Source organism: Phocoena sinus, chromosome 14 (assembly GCF_008692025.1).
Source record: "Phocoena sinus isolate mPhoSin1 chromosome 14, mPhoSin1.pri, whole genome shotgun sequence".
Taxonomy (NCBI): Eukaryota; Metazoa; Chordata; class Mammalia; order Artiodactyla; family Phocoenidae; genus Phocoena; species Phocoena sinus.
Window position 1 is genome coordinate 43,837,936 of NC_045776.1, and position 16,609 is coordinate 43,854,544.

Genomic DNA, 16,609 nt, shown 5'->3' on the forward strand with positions numbered 1-16,609 from the left:
TCTCTCTCTTCTCCTTCTGGGACCCCTATAATGCGAATGTTGTTGCATTTAATGTTGTCCCAGAGGTCTCTTAGGCTGACTTCATTTCTTTTCATTCTTTTTTCTTTATTCTGTTCCACGGCAGTGAATTCCACCATTCTGTCTTCCAGGTCACTTATCCATTCTTCCGCCTTGGTTATTATGCTATTGATTCCTTCTAGTGTAGTTTTCATTTCAGTTATTGTATTTTCCATCTCTGTTTGTTTGTTCTTTAATTCTTCTAGGTCTTTGTTAAACATTTCTTCCATCTTCTCAACCTTTGCCTTCATTCTTTTTCTGAGGTCCTGGATCATATTCACTCTCAATATTCTGATTTTTTTTTCATTAAGGTTGCCTATCTCCACTTTATTTAGTTGTTTTTCTGGGATTTTATCTTGTTCCTTCATCTGGTTCATAGCCCTCTGCTTTTTCATCTTGTCTATCTTTCTGTGAATATGGTTTTTGTTCCACAGGATGCAGGACTGTAGTTCTTCTTGCTTCTGCTGTCTGCCCTCTGGTGAATGCGGCGATCAAAGAAGCTTGGGCAAGTTTCCTGATGGGAGGGACTGGTGGTGGGTAGAGCTGACTGTTCCTCTGGTGGGCAGAGCTCAGTAAAACTTTAATCCACTTGAGTGCTGATGTGTGGGGCTGGGTTCCTTCCCTGTTGGTTGTTTGGCCTGAGGCAACCCAACACTGGAGCCTACCTGGGCTCTTTGGTGGGGTTAATGGTGGACTCTGGGAGGGCTCACGCCAAGGACTACTTCCTGGAAGTTCTGCTACCAGTGTTACGCCACCCCCCACCTCTGCGGGAGACCCTCCAACACTAGCAGGTAGATCTGGTTCAGTCTCCCCTGGGGTCACTGCTCCTTCCCCTGGGTCCCGATGCACACTCTACTTTGTGAGTGCCTTCCAAGAGTGGAGTCTATGTTTCCCCCAGTCCTGTTGAAGTCCTGCAATCAAATCCCACTAGCCTTCAAAGTCTGATTCTCTAGGATTCCTCCTCCCGTTGCTGGACCCCCAGCTTGGGAAGCCTGACGTGGGGCTCAGAACCTTCATTCCAGTGGGTGGACTTCTGTGGTATAAGTGTTCTCCAGTCTGTGAGTCACTCAGCCAGCAGTTATGGGATTTGATTTTACTGTGATTGCGCCACTCCTACAGTCTCATTGTGGCTTCTCCTTTGTCTTTGGATGTGGGGTATCTTTTTTGGTGAGTTCCAGTGTTCTCCTGTCGATGATTGTCCAGCAGCTAGCTGTGATTCTGGTGTTCTCACAAGAGGAAGTGAGAGCATATCCTTCTACTCCACCATCTTGGTTCAGGGCTCTACTTAACATTGTTTTGAGTAGGAAATAAAGTTCTTAAGGATGTTTCTGTGAGTTTGGAATAATTTATTTTGAGATGTCTAAAAGTACTATTTATTACTTTGCGGGCCTGAAAGGGTGATTTTGGTCAGAGATTCTCATTTTTAAAGTGAAATATTATAGTTAAGATCAAGTCTTTCTCGGACCACCATCCAAACAGAACTTGGAATCTGGGAGAAGCAGCCAATTTCATTGCACATGTCAAGAACACTGCAACCTTAGGAGAAAGGGACAACAAAATAGGCTTTCTGGGACATGCCTACATGCCTAATAGGAATATTTCTAGCTTCTCTCTCTCTTTTTCTTTTAACATTCAGGTAAGATCCCTGCATTAGGGTTGTTTAGAGGAATAGGGATCTGGTATAACCTTACATAGATGTGTGCAAGTTAAGACTAGAACTTATCAATTAGGGAAAAGTGCAGCTTATCATAATGTTGAAAGGCAAACACAAGTATGATGCTTAAAAGCAGTACAAGGAAAGAACCTTGGTGTTTGGCTTGTTCAGTGAACACTAAGTAGCTAATTGGTAGAAAGCTACTCCTTATCTAGTGACAGAAGGGCTTGGGAAACTGGGCAGGCTGAAAAGAAAAAAAATCAAGTTGAATAAATCTTAAGTAGATAAAATTAATGAGTAGATAATTAAAAATAAAATCAACAATTAAGAACAATAAATAATAACTGAATTAAATAATTTACTGCCCATAGAGAACTGGTGGGAAAATCTGTTTCTCCACTCCTGAGCTAGCTGATAGGCATCTGAGCTGGGGGTCTGCCACTTCCCCAAGCTGATTTTGAGGGATGGTCCTCCTAAACTTCTGGGAAAAAAGAAGGCTGACGGGCCAATGAATCAGATGAATGACACATAGCATCTGGAAGTTGGCCCATTCACACCTGTAGCCTTCATCCGTGAGTAATGCTCTTTGAACAACAGATGCACACAATGCGCTCTCCTGGCGACATGAGAACATATAGGAGAAACTAAAGCCTCACCTGGTGGGAAGAAATTTTCACACTGACATGAAGTGAAGGATTATGGGATGATTCCAAGATAAGAGGGACTAAATTGACCCTGTAGCAGGGCTTTGTTACCCTGGGTTTGTGTAGTTAATGTACGAAGTTATCACTCACACAATGGAGGAGTTGTCTGTGTGGAAATCCGTCTTCCTTCCAGCCTGGTGAGAAGTCACCAGGAGACCATTCCTCTCTCCTTGAAAGGCCTGTTTGCAAAAGAGAGGCTATTTGTCAGGGCGTCTGAAGATTTCCGTGGAGAAAGAGTAAAACTATTGTAATAGTTCTTGAATCATTTATTAATAAGGAGAGACTGAAAGGGAGCCTTTCTGAGCCTGGCACACCCTATCTGGATTGGACTATTATCATGGTGTCACTTAAACTGGATATTTCTGAGTTTGAGAGATGTACAAATGTTCAATTTTTGAATGTTTGTTGCAAGGTTAGAGTGAAAGGTCACACCTCTGTGGCTGGGAGTGTTTTCTCGGGAAAGAAATGGGTAATCCTACTGTCAATCACTCTGGGTAGAAATTAATCCTCAGGAGTAAGGACACAGCACAGAAAAGGAGGAAAGGTAAACTTCTGTTCCCTGGGAGGCCAGGGTTCATTCTGGTCTAGGCTCGAGGTTCTGTTTGTTTCCCGGAGCATTTCCATGGGGGTGGAAATAGAGCTGGGAGGGGTGCTTGCCGTGAGGTTGATGGAGATGGTGGATGGCTCTCGTCCTGAGCATCAATGCAATATTATAGGTTACTCTTGACGTCGTCTCCAGCAGTCTTTTTAAATGACAAAAGAAAAAAAAATCACGGCCGTTCTTAGCAGCGCTGTGGGAAATTTGTGGAGGACCTACCGCCACACTTTGGGAAAGGTGCTACAGGAAAAGCAGCATCCTCTCCTGGAGGCTGGAAGGGCAGTAGCAGAATTTAGTACTCTTAGAGGAAAACAGTAGTGGAGATGAGAGAATCCGACCGCCCAGTTGCCAAGCACCAGGGAAGAGCCTTCTCTAAAAGAGCAAGTGGATACACTAAGGGGAGCTAATTTCTAAAAATTAAGTCTGAGAACGCTCCTGGCACTTGAGTACATGTGTGTACAGTATTTCCCACTCTTGCTCCAGCAAGCAATTTGTTTGAGTACTGTTCATTACCGTGACTATTTACCCTAAATAATATTCTACAAATGCTTCGGAGCTAACGTCTCAGGGCAGAACTCATTCTGTGTCACTAGTAGGACTATTCAACATGAAACTTTTACTTGGTTTTAATTTAAGCTTTTCATAAATATCTCTTCCCTTACCAGCAAATTTGTTCCAAACATCATGCAGTTGTACTGGTTGTGTTTTATAGGTGTGTGTGAGGGGACCCACATTTGCGGTGTCACCGCCCATATAAACCACTGAGGTGAGTGGGTGTGTGAGACCAGCACCTGTGGGTGTTGTGCAAGGCAGCCTTCTCAGTGGGCTAGGAGTCGGCTCCCAGCTCCTAGGGTCTTTACCCTTTCTGTGGCCAGAGATCCCTCCTAGCTACAGAGAACTCTTCCTGATGACCTTAAGTTTGCTTTCTACTGAAAATTTGACAATTCACCTGGATCCCTGAAGTTTTAGACGTTAGCTTAAGATCATCTTCCATTTTTGATCTTTTATTTATTGCTGCTCTTACCCTCAAACTAAGAAGATAACAAGGAAAAATCATATTTCTTTCCCATTTTTGTACATTATGCTTTTAGTCGTGACTTCCAACTGACTTCCAGTTTGGGGTACAGGGTATTAAAATAAAGACATTTCAGAATAACTCTTTATGCTTTATGATGTCTCATGATGATTTAAAATTAATTTTATTATAGAAGGCATCCAGTTCTAACTATATTCAAACTAAAGCTCAGGTTTTAAATAAATTTTCAACAATTTCACTTAAAATTATAATCTCCACAGCAGAAATAAAAGCAATTTTTAAATTTGTCTTCAAGTCATATTTATAATGATAACTGCCTATGAAGATTCTTTTCTAAATTATAAAAGCACATTGCTTTTTATTAGGACTTTAATATACTCATGGTGGACAAATACATGTCTTAGCAAAACAGGAAATTCCAAGATAGTTATACTCCATATTGTTATTATTCAGTATTCATATTGCACCTAGAATTTTACAATACAAATAGAAAATATCACCAATATGCTTTCTTATACTATTTCTGGAATAGATTCCTATAATTTTTATTTTGTAGAAGCTAAACATAGAAGCTCAGAGTAACTGTCATATATAGTCAGTAGGTTTAACAATCACCTTAATTATACAGCAAATGATAGCTATCTTATGGTTTTAGTCACATGCAAGACAGTAGTAATCAGGTCAGACTCTATTAGACAAAGTTGAAATCACTGAAAACTAGGGCTACTGAGCATAAAGAAAAACATTTCAAATCTTTTATTTCCTAAATATTAAGGAAAAGCTATATCATGGCAGAAACAGGTTCATTAATGAAGTTAATGAGCCCATTAACTCACCCAAAGTGATCATCTTTCTTACAGATTGAGTGGATGATTCTCCATCTCCTCTAGGATGAAATTCAACTCCTCAGCCTGGTTTGTTAGAAGACTACCTTTCTAACCTGATTCTCAGCACAGGTCTTGAAGAAACTCCTTCCTATTTCCTTGATGTGGGAAACCCTTACAAGACTCCTGAGAGCTCCGCTAGGGCTATTACTATGGTCTTTGCCCAAAACATGTTCCCACCCTTCTGCTTGGTTCTTATCTCAAACATTATTTAGTTCTGGAGGCTGAGGGTCCAAAATCAAGTGCTAGCCAATTTGCCTTCTGATGAGAGCTATCATCCTGGCTTGTTTCTAAAGTCGGCCTGGGGCCAGAGGACACTTTGAGAGGCTCGGTCTTGAGGTCATGGGTCAAGGTGAGGGTCTGGAGGATGGGAGGTGAAAATGGTTGGAGTGAAATATGGAGAGCATTCTCTGAGGTTGGAAGAGCTCTTGCATACGAGGCCTCCAGAGGTGAAACAGGATCTCTGATGGGTGCATAGGAGCCTTGCATGCCTCAGAGGTGGGACTGGGAAGCTCAGCTTAGGGTTTGAGACCTGAGAGCTTAGGCCTGTGAGTTTTAGGGAAACACGTGGCTTAGACAAGCAGCCTATTGGGGTGACCAGGGTGGGATGAATGAAGGCCTTAGTGCCTTCTCTGATTAATCTGCAGTGTCTGAGGGTCCTGACCTTGGAACTTGTGCACGGACTTTAAGAAGCAACAGCACATATGTAAGAGGGAGTTCATCCTGAGTCTACTAGGTGGGGCCTTAGAGGACACAAAACTCAGTCTAGAGAGAAACAAAGGAATGTGCCCTAGTGTTGTAAGCTTCCTTTCTATTAAGAGGTTTAGCATACTGGGCTATGATGAATGCCTTTATTCCCTCATAGACTTTGAATTGCTTTGGGCAGGAACTGGGTTTTGTGCATTTTCTTTCCTCCAGCCGCAGTGCCTGTGCAATTCTGGGCAGTGATAAACATTTGTCGAATGATATTGAATCTGTAAGCCTCATTTTAGACTAGAAGCTTTTGTGCGGTAGATTTTTCTTTTACCACAAACCAAAAAATTGCGTTTTAGTGTAATTACCAGGTAATTACTCAAATCGATAATTTCATATAAGAAGAACAAATTCTTAGAAGACTCAGATGAGGCCACGAGATTGGCAGGAAATGAAAGCTTTGAGTGTAATCCCTCATATTTTGGGTGCGTGAAAATGGTAAGATATCAGAATTCCCTTTATTTGCTTTTAATTTCTGGTATAACAAGTGTCAGCTTATTCATGCCTCTTGGGATAATTTCCCCTCCCGTCCTTTATCTTATCGTGTGAGGCAAATTTGGGTAGAATACATATATTTTGCATTAACCTGGAGACTTTGCCCAGCATTTGATCAGATGTTGAAGGGAGTATCCGCTGGTCCAATGACAAGGGTGTTGCTGGCACCCAGGAGCGCCCGTGTTGGGGCAGGGATCCCTGCAGGCGGTTTTGGCTTCCGCAGTAGGAACGCGCCAAGCATTGTCTGCGAGGAAGACCCCACTGAGCTTTGGGCGAAAGGCGTGGCAGCCGGAGGCGGGGGAGGGGCGTGGGAGAGCTGGCAGAGAGGGGGTGGCCTGGACAGCTTTCCAGCGAGCGAGCACCCGGCGCGGCCTCCGAGAAGCCTAAGGGCAGTCTTGGGCAGCTCCCCAGAGGTTCTCGCGGTGATAAAACTTGAGAAAAAACGAGGAGGGGCGGCTCGGCGTCTCCCGAGTCCAATCCCGTCTCAGGAGTGAAAACGCCCTCCGGCACGCAAACCTGAAAAAGTCCCGGGCGGCGTAACGAGCAGCTGAAAGAAGTGCACCTCCGCGCCGCCGCACCTCAGCGGGCTCTGGTCTCTTACGTCCCGCCCGGTGCCTGCGTCCTCCTCTCCGGCCCCGCACCCCGATGGCTGCCGCCGGGCCCCAGAACTCCCTGCGCGGAGCTCTCTGCAGGCAGCTGCTAACCCTTGTGGTGAGTGGAGCCCGGGCGGGGTGGGGCGCGACCACCTACCCGGAGCCGGGATGCGGCAGGGGGTCGAATGGGCACTGGTCCTGCAGGGGGAGCGGTGGGGGCGAAGCCGACCGAAAGGTGACATCCGCGGCTTAGCTCCATCTTGGGGGTGGGGGCGGGAGGGGCACAGAGGAGCCAGATTCGGGGTCTGAGGGATGAGGATGGGAAACCAGTCCTCAGTCAGTTCCGGACTGAGGGTTTTGTTTCGGACTTGTTCGATTGTTTGAATTACGGGATGGGCTCCCGCTTCGCTGAGCTCTCTCGTGCGCCGTGGCGAGTGGGCTGGCTTGGGGTTCGCGCTCCTTTCCTGGCTCCTAGGGCTGGTGATGATGGTTGGGGTGGGTTTGGGTAGAGAGCGAAGAAGAGTGTTGGGTTAGGTTTTGGAGGATCCCTGAGTGAGTTACAGGGGCTGACCCCCTACCCCAGGGTCCCCTGGGATGGGGACGCTAGTGAGAGGAGGGGTTGGAGCGGTGCCCCTGAGTCCCGGCGTTGAGTTACCTCTGAAAAATGGCTTCCAGGTTTGCCTCCGTTGAAGCAGCTCACCTGAGCGGTCCACCCGCGCTGGCCACCCGGAGTGTACCTGGGGCGCGAGGGCGTGCGCGGCTCCATTAGGGATGGGGGTTGGGTCGGCGGTGTGATGGGGGAGTTGGGTGGGGCTGAGGGGATAGAATCAGGCTGAGAGGAGTGTTGGGAGAGGCGTGGGACTGGGTGGTTCTTTGTCCGGCTCCTGCAGGACTGCGCAAGCCCAGAGCCCAGCCTGGGGGTCTTCTGTGACCAGGAAACCTGAGACCCAAGATCAGATCCACCCCGAGAGGAAGGTACGGACAAGTCTCGGAGAACTCGCGATACACAAAACGAAAAATCGGGAACTCTGTGCGATTACGCGGAGCTGCGGCCGAGACCACGGCTGCGCTCAAGACATGCTCTGGAAAGAAGCTGCGAACTCCCGACTGCCCCGCGCTTGGTCCGGTGGCGAGAGGACCAGCCTGGCTCGGGAGCAGGTCGACTCTGGCTACTTGGATTCTTGCTGCTCTCAGCCCCCAAGCAGGGCGTGTGGGTGCCAGCTTTGACTTCTCTTTGAATCATCGAGTTATGAATAATGGTTTAGTAGTTATGATCTAAGATATATTTATGGACAAGAAATTGTACAGATGAGGGCGTCGACCTGTCAGGCAGCTGTTCCAACAAAATGAGCTGATGAAATGACTCTTTACAAGTGGGAACTGCTCTCAAAGTGCGCTCTTTTGTGATATCTTGGAAAGTGTTTCCAGCTAATATGTTTAAAAGCATGAATTTAGTGTTTTGTGTTTTCCCTGCGAAAGGAATCCCGGAATGGGGAGAAGAAAACAGCGGAGGTGCTGTGTTCTCAAGATTTCTCGTGTATTCGCTGGAGGGGAGGGCGTGGAATGCGAGTATCTGTCCGGGTGGCGGGGTGTGGTGGTGGGAGTACTGGGGCGCGGCAAGGCAGGAAGGTGCCTGTACATCTAAACAGGGATGGCATCAGCTTTAGTGTATGACTTCCTTTAGGATTATTTTTTAAAAGAATTTCCTAAAGTTTAGATTAAATGGTCTGTCTGGAGACTTGTATACTAGAGAGTGTATATAGAATAATTTCTTTCACCTGCAATCCCCAGTTTACAGACAACTTCAATTTCTGTCCAGACGGATAAATTAAGACTTCTGTTGACCATCCTATATCTGTATTTCCTTTTGACTCCTAGGACTCTTTGGTATAATATTAAGGGCATAACATTTTAGAAACGCAGTTTTCATTTTATGGACCTCTTAATGGATTTCTCAAAGACAATTCCTTGTTTGAAGTGAGCTCTTCAACAGAAAACTGAGACTTTTAAGGTGTTAGCTTTCCCACTGAGCTGCCCCATAGGTTGTGGAATCTTCCCTTCTGCACTTTTCTTCTGAATCTGCATCCCTTTCCCACCTTTCTATCCTCAGTATACTCCAAACTGCTACAATTAACTACAATTCCTAATCATCCTTCCATACACATATACAAAGAAAAGGAAGAAAGGAGAGGGGGAAACTAGAAAAGAAACGTGTCAGATCATCGCATTATTGTTGAAAGCACTGAGTAGCTCTTAAAATGTTTCTCCTTTTAAAGTAGCAAAATTGTTAGGAATGGTGAAAACTAATTCACATTAGCTCAGTTGCTCAGATGTCTTCTGCCCTGTTATAAATAATGAGATCCTTTTATATGTGTGTTGACTATTGTTTGCCATATCAAATCCACTTTGGGAATTATATTTACTATTATATATTATAAATGGTATGTACTTGGACATGGTTAATCTATCACTTGCTAAAAGGGCTCTTCAAAAGGAATTAAAATAATATTTTTCTTTATAACATAACATGCTTTTCCCCTTGGAGTATGTGAAATTCTGCCTGCAACCTATGTTGACAAACGGGCATTCTATCTTTTCAGACTTTATAGCATTTGAGAATAATGTGACTCCTTTAACAGACTTTTTTGTTACTATTGTTCTTGATAACATTTGACATATTCAATTTTTAAAATAAAAGTGAGTATAATACTTTCTATTATCTTTTGCATTAGTGGGGAAAAAAGCTTAGGACAAATAAAATAAGTAAATGCGAACTAGTTTATTTCAAAACCACGATCTTAAGGAAGTCAGAGTTGTAGTATATATTTATATCAGTTCATTATCACCTACCTTCTTTAATGGAGATTATTGGTGCTCATATTGAGATACAGCTAAATGGTGCAGCACTCTCTGAGTCACTAAATACATGTAAGCTGTGCACATTTTTTGGCCCTGTTGTAATCCTTGTGGCAGTTGCCATCCCATATATGGCATTGACCTGCAGCTAATCATACTTTCCATTTAACTAGAATCCCATCATACAGAGTTTGGTTAGAAAGAAATTTAGTAGAATCATCAAAGCACTGAGAATACAGAAAGGTAAATCCTACAATTCAGGGTGGTAAGAACTTGAAAGGTAAGATTTCCGTCTCTAAGATGGCAAGTGTCCACAGGAGAAACGACGAATTGAAAATTCTGTCTGTAACCGATATGCTCAGTCAAGATCTCCTTTATGTTTCAGATACTCTATAAATTTCTGTTCTTTGGCTTCTTTTTCCTCTATTGAAAAAGGTGTTATTTTAGAAAGCCTACCTTGCCTATTCACTCTAAAATTGAACAACAGCACAAAAATGAAACACTGACACGTATGCCTGTGTTTTCACTCTCCCTTTGGCATTAGATAGTTCTATCAGGATTTAATGATTTGTATGATAAGCTTTCTATGATACAATTAATACAATTTGGACAGTACTGTAAAGTGAAACAAAGCAAGTCATTTTTCTCAGACTAGAGTAGATAATACTTTATATTATCATTTTTTAAAACTTAATTTGTTACATTTTAATTTAAAGTTGCTCGCAACTCTAAGTTTTATGTCAGATATTTAAAGTTGCCCTGGAGGGTTCTTCATTAAAATAAATTCTTTTATAACTCAAATAGTCAATCCATAATTCATTAATCTTTAAAATTTTTTTTATATGTTGTATTTTTTTGTTGTTGGGCACTCATCTGTACAAAAGTTACTTTTAAAATACCTATAAAAGTCATTAGCTCATCATTGCTAATTAATGGTGGTTTTATTTTATGTTTTTACTTTATTTTCAGTAATATATCCAGTCCCCACAAACATAGTATCAAATTTCTTTATAATTCAGGAAACATCGCATAACTGAAATCTATATATGAATATCATCCTTTCCAATATCGATCCCTTATATTAATGAATTAATTGTACCTGCTTTCCAGTGATGTACTATACAGCGACAAAGATGAATGGGCTGCTGCTATATATTCAGCATGGATCTATTTCACAAACATAATTTGAGGAAAGAAATCAAGTTGCATATAATTGGCATATGACTACATATATTTAAAGCCTAAAGTTGGCAAAACAAACCAATTTTCTTTAGGGACACATACTCATGGGATAAAATTAAGCAGAAATGGGGAAGTAAATGATTTACAAAAATAATCATTCATTATTGATATTTGGAGAGGTTGAAGTCAAGAAGAAAATGCAGTTAGGGAGAGTTATATAGGGACTTTGAAAATAATAGTAATGTTTTATTTCTTAACTTTGAAGGTAAGTGCCCTAGTGTTTTTTTTATTATTTCTTAAAATACACGTGTACTTAGAGTATATCTTATGAAGAACAGTTAAAAAAGGAAAAAGAAACAAGCAATATAGAGGATTAGCAAAACCAAATGCTATCATTTGAAAGTATAGACCAACCTGCTATGACTGAAAAAGTGAAAAATAGAGAAGGCACAGATAAGACGATATTAGGAATAAAAAGAGGCACAGTTATGGAGAGGACAGATGTTTTAAAAAGTAGATAATAATATTAATATATTATTCTAGTTCATTTGAAAAGAGACAAAATAGGCAATTTTCTACAAGATACAAATTACCAACGTTGACTCGAGGAGGTATACAAACTGTAAATAGACTTATAAAGACACTGAATTGGAAGCCAAATGTCTCCACATACACACACTGTCATATCCATCAAGCCCAGACCTGAGATAGGTGAATTTTTCCATAATTATATGGAACAGATAATCTCTACCTTATATACATTGTTTCAAAGAACAGAAAAAAGTGGAACTCTCCCTAACTCATTTTATGAGGATGGTATGAAGTTGAAAAGTAGTAGCCTGATCTTACTTGTGGACATATATTTGAAACACTAAAATAAGTGGCAGCAAACAAAACCAATAATGTATTTTTAAATATGTAAGGGCCTATTTATGGAATTTCAGTTCCATTCCATTCATCTATATGTTTGTCCTGACACTAGTACCACTCTGCCTTGATTATTGTATTTTTGTAGTAAGTTTTGAAATTGGGAAATCTTTCAACTTTGTTCTTTTTCAAGTTTATTTGGGTCTTTGGGTCCCTTGCATTTCCTCAAGGATTGATTTTTAATTTCTGCAAAAAAAGTTATTTGGGATTTCAATAGGGAGTGCATTGAATTTGTTAGATGAATTTTGGGAATACGTCTTTTAATCTATGAAGGTGGGATATCTATTGTGAATAGAATTGTTTGCTTAATTTTGTTTTCAGATTTTTTTATTGCTAGTATATAGGAAAACAATCGGTTTTTGTATGTTGATCTTGTATCCTGCAACCTTGCTGAAACCACTTATTATTTTTTTGATAGTTTTTAGTGGATTCCTTAGGATTTTCTATGTACAAGATCATATCATTTGAAAACAGAGACTATTTTATTTCTTCTTTCCCAATCTGGATGCCTTTAATTTTATTTGTGTGTGTGTGTAATTGCCCTGGCTAGAACCTCCAGTACAATGTTGAATAGAGGTGGTGAGAGTAGGCATCATTGTCTTGTTCTTTATGTCAGAGGAAAGCATTCAGTCTTTCTCTGTTAAGTAGGATGTTTTTCATAGATGCCCTTTATCACATTGAGCAAAATCTCTTGAATTCCTAGTTTGTTGAAAGTTTTTAATTGTAAGTCGGTGTTGGATTATGTCAATTGCGTGCATCTATTGAGATCATATGGCTTTGTTCTTTATTCTTTTTAAAAACTATGTTATTGAGGTGAAATGGACACACAAAAAGCTGTGCATATTCAATGTACACCAATTGATGAGCTTGGAGATAAGTATGTACCCGTGAGAACATCATCACCATCTATCCCATAAACATATCCATTACCTCCAAGTTTCCTCTCACCTTCTTTATATATTATTATTATTTTCTTTTGGTAAGAACACTTAACATAAGATTTACTCTCAGCAAAAATTTTAAGTATACAATACAGTATTGCGAGCTGTAGATCTCTAGGACTTATATATCTTGCATATCTAAAACTTAGTTCTTTATTCTATACTGTATTAATGTGACCATTTTTTCCTAGGTCTTCAGTTTTGCATGTGAAGCTTGCAAAAAGGTGATATTTCATATACCTTCCCAACTAGAGGCAGACAAAGTGGTTGGCAGAGGTGAGCAATTTCAAAACAGCGTTTTTTTGTTTTTGTTTTTGTTTTTTTTTGCGGTACACGGGGCTCTCACTGTTGTGTCCTCTCCCATTGCGGAGCACAGGCTCCGGAGGCGCAGGCTCAGCGGCCATGGCTCACGGGCCCAGCCACTCCGCGGCATGTGGGATCTTCCTGGACCAGGGCACAAACCCGTGTCTCCTGCATCAGCAGGCGGACTCTCAACCACTGCGCCACCAGGGAAGCCCAAAACAGTGTTTTTAAAACAGAAATTTAATTTACTTATGCTGGAAAGAGCATGTTATTCAATCTTTGCCTTTTGGAATTAGCTGGAACCAATAATTAGATACAAGTCAAGTTTAAAATATATGTTCTGTTCTTTAGAACTCTATAGAATTCTCTCATCGATTCTAATGAACATGTGCTAATCCATGCTTTTGTAGTCACTTATGTTTTAACAGTAAAAATTACATAAAGAATTACATGTAGAATGTAGCCCTTTCATTACTCTAGGATTCTAAGCACTGGAGAGATATAGGTAAGGACCTGAGAGAATCAGAGCAGTATTTTTATCAATGCCATAGCTGCAGTGAGAAATATAACAAGGTGAACTATTCCATTCAAAACTGCGCTTAATCAGCCATTTGCACACTTGACAAGTTAGGGAACCTCAACCTTTCCCAACAGCTGGGAAGCTCTGTCCAGGTGGACTTTCCCTGTGGTACAGGGAATACTGGAGGAAAGCATCATGTTTTTTTCAGAGATATAGCTTGTCCCAGAGACGCCACATTAATTTTCAACAGTGTCCCATTTCTGGGAAGGAAGAAAGGAGAGGATGTAAAGAGAAGTCGGGGGTGTTCCTCCAGGGGAATAGGCCAGAGGTTATCACTCTGATAAAAGTATGAACATGAGAGAAATGTGTCATCACTTCTAAAGATGTTCACTTCATTTTGACTTAACGTTTCCATCTGTGACAGATTTGGATTAAAGTGAAAACACTATACATGTGTAACATGAATCTTTTGAGATGATATTACTTAAGTGAGTATTAGGTTATTACTTAAGTGTGTATTAATGTATCAGTTTGGTTTCTGTCAAAGCAGATAGTGGACGAATGGGACGGATTTGATACTTTTGATATAAGTATCAAAACACTTGTATGATACTTATATTTTATGACTTTTCACTTGGGAAAATTTCCAGGGGGAGAGGATTCCACATAGCATTTCACTGGGGAGCTCGGGAAAGCAAGGAACAGGAACACAAAGAGAACTCTGGGCCCCTGGGGCGTTGGTGAGGGTCGGGGTGGGGGGTGGGGGAGATGTGACAGAAAAGTGCTAGTGGGAAGAATTTAAAGATTTTTCTTACTTGACTGTTTGCCAAACTCATACACTCTGTCACTCTTTGTGTGAAACTTCTGGCTTAACACAGGTGTATCTTAAAAGATTCAGACTATATTGTTAAGGAAAACGTTTCTGTTTGTTTATCCAGCTGTGTGGGCGGGCATGTAGCTCAGCTTTGTCATGATTGCAACACACAGACGTCTTTAATAGGAAGATCATTTTCATAAGCCTCTTAGAAGCATATAAAGGTTTAAAAAACCTTATTTAATACAAATATACAATCCAGAATTGTCATTTTTTTAACAGAGAAAGTATTATCACTTTAAAAAAATTACATGTAAAGAGTCTTAAGATATTTGATAAATGCAGAGTGATTGGTTCATTTCATTTCACTTCAGGATTTTGAAGAAGATTGTATAAATTATTTTAACACTGTTTTTCTTTTTGCATGTGTTTCTTACGTTACAACTTGGAAATTCCTACTTGCAGTTAATTTGAAAGAGTGCCTCGGATCTGCAGACCACATCCAATCCAGTGATCCTGATTTCAGAGTTCTAGAAGATGGATCAGTATACACAGCCCATGCTGTTGTGTTGTCTGATGAGAAAAGATATTTCACCATATGGCTTTCTGACTCAAAGAAACAGACACAGAAAGAGGTTCCTGTGCTCCTGGAACATCAGAAGAAGGTATTCAAAGTACATTGATATTTTCAGGCATGTTTTTCTTCTCATTTAAATACTCTCATTAAAGGTTGCAAAGAAGACAGAAGAAAAAATAGGATTTATTTTCCTCATCTTTTCTCTTCCTTCTCTTTGCTTTCCCTTCCTTCCTCCTCCCTTCCCTCCTTCTCCTTCCCTTTTCAACACTGATTAGACATTGGATCTTACTTTGTTAAATCTAAATGACACCTCCTCTGTGAAGGTTTCTTCCACCTCTAAATTAGTCTACTTGCTTTTGTGTGCCAGTGTCAGTTTGGTTATCCCTCTGTTGTAGCATTGGGCATTGGATACATTCTTTCTTATCCTTCTAACACAAAGAAGACCTTATTATCTGGTCTTTAGTTTCAGCATGGAAATTCCTGACACTGAGCCTCCAGAGAGGTGTTAGATTTATGGTCCATCCACTGTTTTACAATGAAGTAGGCTGTGATGCTTTTGTTTATTGTTAATTTTCTTTCTCTAAATTCAGGTACTGAGGAAGAGACACACTAAAGAGACTGTTCTCAGGCGTTCCAAGAGGAGATGGGCGCCTATCCCCTGCTCAATGCAAGAGAATTCCTTGGGCCCTTTCCCTTTGTTCCTTCAACAGGTAGGTTTTCCATTCCTTCTGATTGGGATTGCTAAATTAGTTCCAAGAGTCTGTTCTGTCCAGGTTTTAATAACTCTTTAAACATTTAAAAATCAACAGATTTGATTGAAGATATGCATGGAGAGTCATAAAAGTACATAAAATGGGAAAATCACTAAAAAGCTCATAATGAGAAAAACTAGAAAATCACTAAAAAACTAATAATAATAATATGAGAAAGACTCTACAGCCACTAAATGATCTTTATTAGTTTATGCATTCACTTAGCAGCCGGCTATAGAGCACCTACCCTGTCCTGTGGAAGGCACTGCTCTAAGTACTGAAGCTAGAAATACATTTAGTCATGGCCTTTGCTCTCATGTATTTTATGAGTCTAGTGAGGAAGACGGAAGTAGGCAAATGATTGCAATACTGCATGACGAGTGCTGAGATGGGGCTGGGTCGGGGTGATTTGAGAATTCATGGGCTGAAATGCTGTAAAAAACAGAAAAAAGACTTAGAGGGGGAGGCATCTGAGCTAAAGCCTGAAGGGTGGGAGAGTGTCATGCAGGTAAATCACTGTGGAAGAAGAGAGGGGGACAGAGGTGCAAGCAAGCATGGCTCCTCACGGGAGCTCACAGAGCTTAGTCTTCCTGTGTGTGATGGGCGTGGAGCAGGGAGATGGGGCAGAAGAGGCAGGTAGGGTCCACCCAGAACTGGCCAGGTGTGCTCTGCTAGATAGTTTAACTTTTTCCTAAAAACAAGACGTTTTTAAGCAGGGTCAGCTTTACTTTGCATAAAGATCCAAATGGAATATACACAATGGAAATAACGACTGAGTTGAGGCTATGGCATAATGCTTGCCTTTTCCCCTTACATTTCTATTACTGTGGTTGATGTTTAATACCAGTGGTGCCACCTGTGTCCTACTTGTTTATGTTTTTAACTATGCTTCCAGTGTCTTTCACACTTGTAGAAAATTCTATCCAGTTCTGGACCCTGGTTTCTTCTCTTAGATTATTGTAC

The 16,609-nt window shown here is 41.2% G+C and overlaps 1 protein-coding gene across 4 annotated transcripts in view; it reads left to right on the forward strand.

Moving 5' to 3' along the window:
• The first annotated feature begins 4,352 nt into the window (after window positions 1-4,352).
• Window positions 4,353-16,609, forward strand: part of DSC3 (desmocollin 3) — a 43,066-nt gene continuing 30,809 nt past the window's right edge. Inside the window, exons 1-4 of one of the 4 annotated variants that reach the window (XM_032602681.1) lie at window positions 4,353-6,892; window positions 12,872-12,956; window positions 14,783-14,982; window positions 15,485-15,604. In XM_032602681.1, coding sequence (XP_032458572.1) covers window positions 6,827-6,892; window positions 12,872-12,956; window positions 14,783-14,982; window positions 15,485-15,604 — 471 coding nt within the window. In that variant the 5' untranslated portion in view covers window positions 4,353-6,826. The remainder of the gene's footprint in view (window positions 6,893-12,871; window positions 12,957-14,782; window positions 14,983-15,484; window positions 15,605-16,609) is intronic. The other 3 variants (XR_004345383.1, XM_032602680.1, XM_032602678.1) reach the window with 3 other exon arrangements.